Below are 8343 nucleotides of genomic sequence, written 5' to 3'. Positions count from 1 at the left end.
CTACCATTAAAATTATAGACTGATCATGTCTTTGTCAGTGGGCAAACGTACATAATCAGCAGGGGATCAAATACTTTTTTCCCTCACTGTATTTGTTTGTGTATGGGTGGTTTTCTTTGGAGGCGTTTATCTTGGTCCTGCTAGTACACATTTTGCTGTTCTTTATTACATGTCAAGTAATCTAATTATAAATTAAATGTATTTATTTTTAATAAATGTGTGACCTTTTATCAGTCTGTTAATGAATAATCATCACATAATCAAATCATCAGAGGACAGGGAAATATACAAAATATTATATGAATGTATTATATTTTATAAAAAATAAATTTAAAAAAACATCGTTATCATGAATGAAAATTGATACATTTATCAATATTGATCAAATATTGTTAAATTCCACATCAAATGAAACTGACACAACTCTCATCTCCCATAATGCATTGCTCGTTTACCACCAGCTGCCAGCTGAGTTCTTCACCAATGCAAGTAAACTACGAGATGCCCTTTTTGGAAAGGGAGCACCCTATCAGCTTACTTTATTAATTTCAATAAGGTAGGTAAAATAGTTAGTTGATTTACAACTATTTCCCAATATAAGGGGTCCTTGGCAACATGTTTGTTATAACACATGTTATTATGGATGAATAGCGAGCTAACTCCAGCTAGCTAGTTAGCTAGATAAAGTCGGGTTGTCAACACAGTCGCTGGCTAACGTTAGCTGTGGTTATATTGCGGCTTTGTTTACACACTGTTTACAAAGGCCTGGATGCAAGTAGCTAGCTAGCCACTAGCCAGCTAGTGCTACCATCATCAGTGCACTCACCTGCAGCAAGGAACGACGAAGGGTAGGTACCGGGTACTATGTTGAACGGGCAGCTCCCATTTTTTTCTTCTAGTAACGACGTTAGACAGAGATAGAATCAATTTCTGAATTATTATCTCCAAATGTTATCACGCAATGCAACCTTAAATTTTGTAGACTGAATTTGCTGTCACGAGTTGCAAATTAAGAATCATCAATAATAATATGAATGCTTGGTTTAACGATACATTGTTGTTATAGTGATGCAGTAATACTACAGATGTAAGATCTTAATTTGATAACCCTTTTGTTGCTGAGAATTTTGCTGCACAGCAGGAAATACAAACCTAATAGTGTATTCGAGGTTTAAATAGGCTTCTAAAGTTTGTAATTTAGCTTTAAAATGTCAGACATGATTTGCCCAAACGAAAAATGTATCACTCCCTACAAAACATGTCCATTAATTATAATCCACATAGCTAAATAATTCACATTTCCTGTTGCTTCGGGATTATGTTCCTGCTGTAGCAAACTGCCTCAAATTAAAATCCTACATCTGTTGCTATTATGTAGAAAAGCTGCTTTTGAAATTCTGCCCTATATGGCTTGTGAAAGTATTCACCCCCCTTAGTATTTTTCCTATTTTGTTGCCTTACAACCTGGAATAAAAATGGATTTTGGGGGGGGTTGTATCATTTGATTTACACTACATGCCTACCACTTTGAAGATGAAAAAAACAAACAAGAAATAAGACAAAAAATAAAATAAAAACTTGAGCGTGCATAACTATTCACCCCCCCCAAAGTCAATACTTTGTAGAGCCACCTTTTGCAGCAATTACAGCTGCAAGTCTCTTGGGGTATGTCTCTATAAGCTTGGCACATCTAGCCACTGGCATTTTTGCCCATTCTTCAAGGCAAAACTGCTCCAGCTCCTTCAAGTTGGATGGGTTCCGCTGGTATACAGCAATCTTTAATCATACCACAGATTCTCAATTGGATTGAGGTCTGGGCTTTGACTAGGCCATTCCAAGACATTTAAATGTTTCCCCTTAAACCACTCGAGTGTTGCTTTAGCAGTATGCTTAGGGTCATTGTCCTGCTGGAAGGTGAACCTCCGTCCCAGTCTCAAATCTCTGGAAGACTGAAACAGGTTTCCCTCAAGAATTTCCCTGTATTTAGCGCCATCCATCATTCCTTCAATTCTGACCAGTTTCCCAGTCCCTGCTGATGAAAAACATGGTGTTCTCGGGGTGATGAGAGGTGTTGGGTTTGCGCCAGACATTTTACATTGACATTTTAGTCATTTAGCAGACGCTCTTATCCAGAGCGACTTACATGAGCAATTAGGGTTAAGTACCTTGCTTAAGGGCACATCGACAGATTTTTCACCTAGTCGGCTCGGGGATTAGAACCAGCGACCTTTCGGTTACTGGCACAACGCTCTTACCCACTAAGCTACCTGCCGCCCAGACATAGCGTTTTCCTTGATGGCCAAAAAGCTCAATTTTAGTCTCATCTGACCAGAGTACCTTCTTCCATATGTTTGGGGAGTCTCCCACATGCCAAACGTGTTTGCTTATTTTTGTCTTTAAGCAATGGCTTTTTTCTCATCCGTAAAGCCCAGCTCTGTGGAGTGTACGGCTTAAAGTGGTCCTATGGACAGATACTCCAATCTCCGTTGTGGAGCTTTGCAGATCCTTCAGGGTTATCTTTGGTCTCTTTGTTGCCTCTCTGATTAATGCCCTCCTTGCCTGGTCCGTGAGTTTTGGTGGGCGGCCCTCTCTTGGCGGGTTTGTTGTGGTGCCATATTCTTTCCATTTTTTAATAATGGATTTAATAGTGCTCTGTGGGATGTTCAAAGTTTCTGATATTTTTTTATAACCCAACCCTGATCTGTACTTCTCCACAACTTTGTCCCTGACCTGTTTGGAGAGCTCCTTGGTCTTCATGGTGCCGCTTGCTTGGTGGTGCCCCTTGCTTAGTGGTGTTGCAGACTCTGGGGCCTTTCAGAACAGGTGTATATATACTGAGATCATGTGACAGATCATGTGACACTTATTTAACTAATTATGTGACTTCTGAAGGTAATTGGTTGCACCAGATCTTATTTAGGGGCTTCATAGCAAAGGGGGTTAATATATATGCACGCACCACTTTTCCGTTATTTATTTTATAGCATTTTTTGAAACAAGTTATTTTTTTCATTTCACTTCACCAATTTGGACTATTTTGTGTATGTCCATTACATGAAATCCAAATAAAAATCCATTTAAATTACAGGTTGTAATGCAACAAAATAGGAAAAACGCCAAGGGGGATGAATACTTTTGCAAGGCACTGTAGGCTAGGCCTGAAGTTTGCCTGCTGAATAACCTCAGAGTATGGGCTAACCCATCTTTGTGACTGTATTTGTCTTACAGTTATGGAGCTGTCATCTCAAGACCCTCTTCCTATGGCTTTGGATCTCTCAAAGAGATGTGGGAAGAGTCATCTGAATCCCAGGACCACAGAGGTTCTGGACCTGATGAAGAAGCCCAGCTGGCACAGCATCACTGACGACCATGTGTCCATGCCCTGCATGCAGCTCCTCTCTGAGAAAACACTAACAGACACAGGTGTCAGACTCTCCTACGGGACTAGGACTTGTGTTCGCTCCCCCCTTTTACATAATGGTATGGACAGAAGCTTACGGGACTCAGGGTTGTACGAGCCACACCCTACAGAGCGCTTAAATGCAGAGAGCCCCATTTCTGAAAGTATTGAGGGAGAAGAGAGTCAGAGTGACTCTGATGTCATTTTGCTTGTTTCCAGTTCTAAGGAAGCACCCTCACCTCAGGACTATTTAGACAGGGGATCTGTTAGTCCCTTAGTGGATTCTCCGTCCCCTGGCGCTGTCTCTTTGGGTGAAGCTAAAGGTTGTTTTCTACTGCCCCAGACACTGAGTTCCCCCAGTCCTGACAATACATACTCAGAGGATTCATCTGAAAGCACAGAGGGGATGTCGGTGAACGCAAAACCTGTTCTTAACCTGTCGGAATTAGCTGCTTTGTATGGGAAATCTGTCAGTTCTCCTGTGGATATCTCAAGTGATGATAGTGATGTCATTGAAGTTCCCATCACCAATGAAAAGAAAAAGATTCCCAGTTTACCTGTTGATGTTCAGAATGAGAAAAGGCTGACAGGTGAAGCTAGTAATGTTGTAAAGAAAAGCCTTTCTCCACATCCTAGAACAATACAGCCTGAGGTCAGCGCTCAGAAGCCCACCAACAATGTCACTCGCCATCATTCAAAAATCCATACCAAAAACTTGAGTAGAATATTACCCAAAGAACATTCTGTCGACACAATGGACTCAAAGGAGAAGTCATCTAGTTCAGAGGATGAGTCTTGGTTACAGCCAACTGTCTACCTGTACAGGTGTGTAGTAGATTCTGATGACTCTGATGTGGACCGTCGGACAGTTCGACAGGACCCCTCTGAGAGCCTACGTTCCTCTAGAAGGCCACAGAGAGGATCATCACCTGCTACAGAGTCAAGGCCCAAGGCCACACATGTGGAAGACATCCAACAGGAGTGGACAAAGCCCTCTTCACCCAGGAGCAAAAGGTCAGGAACCAAGCAGAAAACCCACCAGAGAAGCCCAGCAAAGCAGGCCTCAAGTAGTAGAAAAGCAGCAGCAAGTAAAACAAAACGAAGGAGGGAGAAACACAAACAAGCTGGCTCATCCTCCATGTTCTCCCATGAAGAGGCAGAAATCAAGCTGAAATATGCAAACTACAAGCAGGACAAAAGGGCCAGTAAATCAGAGAACTTTTGCCCTTTTGTCCACATGGAGCAGAGAGAGTACTCTGCTTGTACAGTGATCAACGATCAGCAGGAGGAGAAGGATGTGAGGCAGAACAAAGGACAGCAACAACAACCAACTGGGTCTGGGTCTTTGTCTGGTGTTGTTCCTAAGACGTCTTGTTATCGTCTGGGTCGCCTCAGCTCAAAGAGTAAGTGTCAGCCCCTAATGGTGTGCTGCCTGTGTGGTGGGTCAGCTAATGCTGTGGGCCTAGGGGACCTTCACGGGCCTTACTATCCAACTGGACCTGCTTTGGAGGAACAAGGCAAACAGCAGGCCCAGAAGGAAGAACACAAGGACAGTGAACTGTCTGTAGATTGTAAGATAGGCCTATGGGGTCAGGTAGAGAAGAATGGATTACATGAACTGAGCAATGTGCCTAGTATAGAAGCTGTAGATGACGACTGCTGCATCATTGTCAGTGATTGTGAAAGCTCCACATTGCCTTCAGCCAAAAAGCTCAGAACAAACGGCTGCGTGGTGAACGGCCACAGTCCGCCAGTGGTGCCCCACAACACCAATGAATGCTGGATCCACGAGGACTGTGGCATATGGTCCACAGGTGTTTTCTTAGTTAAAGGAAAGCTCTACGGCTTGGAGGAGGCTGTTAGGTTCGCCCAAGAAACAGTGAGTCAAATTCAATGCTATGTCTTTGTTCGAGATAATGTGCATTTGTGCTTGCGTATTTCGAGTGCAACATAGAGAAGAACATAACAGAAAATATGATCATGTTACTGTGTCTACTAAATCAAAATGCATTGGTGTCTTCTGACATTCCTGAAATGCATATGTAGCTTGTCTGCCTCACTTTATCAAAATATATAAACAAGGTCAAACTGAAGTAGCTCAGATAGACAGAGGACCATTATGCTTGTGAATAGGTAACACACAATGCCTTACTCCTTCACTGTGTCCTTGGCCTCTCAAATACAGACCGTGCTTTTTTACAGTTTGTTTCTTCTCCAGGTGTGTTCCACATGCCACGCAGCAGGTGCAACCATGGGCTGCTTCCAGAAAGGGTGCCCCAATAAGTACCACTACAGCTGTGCAGCTCAGTCAGGTCGGAAGATGTCCTGCTCTGCCTATGTACAATTCTGTCAATGAAGAATCATTGTGTTGACTAAGTGCTTTATTTTCAATCTATCTTTGCAGGCTGTGTGCTTAACGAAGAAAACTTCTCCATGAGATGTCCAAAGCACAAGGTAGCTGTAACAATTGTCCTTCCAGCAGTACCTGGTAAAAGAATAAGTGCACAACACAAGATGTTTAAGGAAATATAAATACATTTGTGAATAGCTATCTTATTAACTCCTCAGTAAAAGGCACATGACAGTAATGATTAATAAATGGTGAGCAAACGGTTTGTAAATGCCTTATAAATGGTTTATTATGGATCCTTAAAATAAAGTGTTGCCTAAAGATCATTACTTTTGATCTGAGATCTAGGCTATTATCGCAGTTTCTAAAATATTGCACTTTTTTCCTTTCCAGAATAAATCATTCAGAGGTGTGAACATGCCAGCCAACAGATGACAGGAGAGAAGGAATTGGCCACCATGGAAGGTATGTGGTTTTCTATGCCCTTGACATGTTACATTCATCATTTGAGACCAGACGGTTTCAAATGTACTAACTTTAAATGTTCGTCCTTTGGAAGGACTCTGGGGTTATTTGTAAATAGAATGGTATTTAGTCATTGATGCTCATCAGTCAGACTGTGAGAGATCTGTGGTAGTGCATTGTGTTAGAGCTTGTTTTAGCGTTTGGAACAAATAACTTCCCTTAGAGTGTGTTGATTTGATTGTTTTCTCCTCTCTTGTTAAATACACTAATTAAGTTGAGCATCTTTACCCATATTATGTTAAAAACAGGACTTAGGGTAAGATTTCGCTATTGTTCAAAGTGACATCAAACTCAAGCAAGTTCGTGTCAATGATCCTCTAGCGCAGTAGTTCCCAAACTGGGTCGGGACCCACTTGTGGGTTGCGGCAGGGGTCCAGGTGGGTCGTGGGATTACATGTTTTATCCATTGCATTTATTTGTTATTTGTTTGGGATAGAAAAATGCTTTGTGTATATTTAAATGACTAAAACCAAATATAAAATACAGTGGGGAAAAAAAGTATTTAGTCAGCCACCAATTGTGCAAGTTCTCCCACTTAAAAAGATGAGAGAGGCCTGTAATTTTCATCATAGGTACACGTCAACTATGACAGACAAATTGAGAAAAAAAATCCAGAAAATCACATTGTAGGATTTGTAATGAATTTATTTGCAAATTATGGTGGAAAATAAGTATTTGGTCACCTACAAACAAGCAAGATTTCTGGCTCTCACAGACCTGTAACTTCTTCTTTAAGAGGCTCCTCTGTCCTCCACTCGTTACCTGTATTAATGGCACCTGTTTGAACTTGTTATCAGTATAAAAGACACCTGTCCACAACCTCAAACAGTCACACTCCAAACTCCACTATGGCCAAGACCAAAGACCTGTCAAAGGACACCAGAAACAAAATTGTAGACCTGCACAAGGCTGGGAAGACTGAATCTGCAATAGGTAAGCAGCTTGGTTTGAAGAAATCAACTGTGGGAGCAATTATTAGGAAATGGAAGACATACAAGACCACTGATAATCTCCCTCGATCTGGGGCTCCACGCAAGGTCTCACCCCGTGGGGGTCAAAATGATCACAAGAACGGTGAGCAAAAATCCCAGAACCACGGGGGGACCTAGTGAATGACCTGCAGAGAGCTGGGACCAAAGTAACAAAGCCTACCATCAGTAACACACTACGCCGCCAGGGACTCAAATCCTGCAGTGCCAGACGTGTCCCCCTGCTTAAGCCAGTACATGTCCAGGCCCGTCTGAAGTTTGCTAGAGTGCATTTGGATGATCCAGAAGAGGATTGGGAGAATGTCATATGGTCAGATGAAACCAAAATAGAACTTTTTGGTAAAAACTCAACTCGTCGTGTTTGGAGGACAAAGAATGCTGAGTTGCATCCAAAGAACACCATACCAACTGTGAAGCATGGGGGTGGAAACATCATGCTTTGGGGCTGTTTTTCTGCAAAGGGACCAGGACGACTGATCCGTGTAAAGGAAAGAATGAATGGGGCCATGTATCGTGAGATTTTGAGTGAAAACCTCCTTCCATCAGCAAGGGCATTGAAGATGAAACGTGGTTGGGTCTTTCAGCATGTCAATGATCCCAAACACACCGCCCGGGCAATGAAGGAGTGGCTTCGTAAGAAGCATTTCAAGGTCCTGGAGTGGCCTAGCCAGTCTCCAGATCTCAACACCATAGAAAATCTTTGGAGGGAGTTGAAAGTCCGTGTTGCCCAGCGACAGCCCCAGAACATCACTGCTCTAGAGGAGATCTGCATGGAGGAATGGGCCAAAATACCAGCAACAGTGTGTGAAAACCTTGTGAAGACTAACATAAAACGTTTGACCTGTGTCATTGCCAACAAAGGGTATATAACAAAGTATTGAGAAACTTTTGTTATTGACAAAATACTTATTTTCCACCATAATTTGCAAATAAATTCATTAAAATCCTACAATGTGATTTTCTGGATTTTTTTTCTCATTTGTCTGTCATAGTTGACGTGTACCTATGATGTAAATTACAGGCCTCTCATCTTTTTAAGTGGGAGAACTTGCACAATTGGTGGCTGACTAAATACTTTT

General features: G+C 42.1%; 1 protein-coding gene across 2 annotated transcripts; it reads left to right on the top strand.

Annotated features, from left to right (window-relative positions):
• Positions 1-464: 464 nt before the first annotated feature.
• On the top strand, positions 465-6749 carry LOC121556820 (transcription factor 20-like). 2 transcript variants are annotated; one of them, XM_041870725.2, is made up of 5 exons: positions 465-556; positions 3229-5279; positions 5619-5712; positions 5805-5854; positions 6144-6749. In XM_041870725.2, exons 2-5 carry the CDS (start codon positions 3231-3233, stop codon positions 6183-6185), a joined length of 2235 nt encoding a protein of 744 aa, XP_041726659.2. In that variant the 5' UTR covers positions 465-556; positions 3229-3230; the 3' UTR covers positions 6186-6749. The 2 variants fall into 2 exon arrangements, with proteins under 2 accessions (XP_041726659.2, XP_041726660.2); XM_041870726.2 differs by having other exon boundaries at positions 465-848.
• Positions 6750-8343: the final 1594 nt, after the last annotated feature.

Source organism: Coregonus clupeaformis, unplaced genomic scaffold (assembly GCF_020615455.1).
Source record: "Coregonus clupeaformis isolate EN_2021a unplaced genomic scaffold, ASM2061545v1 scaf2776, whole genome shotgun sequence".
In the NCBI taxonomy this organism is placed as follows: domain Eukaryota; kingdom Metazoa; phylum Chordata; class Actinopteri; order Salmoniformes; family Salmonidae; genus Coregonus; species Coregonus clupeaformis.
Note: the sequence above shows the minus strand (reverse complement) of the source record. Positions and strands in the feature narration are given on the sequence as shown.

Excerpts from the sequence above, each read along its gene's own strand:
- LOC121556820 (XM_041870725.2), top strand. The coding sequence starts at position 3,231 with ATGGAGCTGTCATCTCAAGACCCTCTTCCTATGGCTTTGGATCTCTCA. Across the intron at positions 5,713-5,804 it reads CAGCTGTGCAGCTCAGTCAG|GCTGTGTGCTTAACGAAGAA; the intron begins GTCGGAAGATGT and ends CTATCTTTGCAG. Across the intron at positions 5,855-6,143 it reads TGAGATGTCCAAAGCACAAG|AATAAATCATTCAGAGGTGT; the intron begins GTAGCTGTAACA and ends TTTCCTTTCCAG.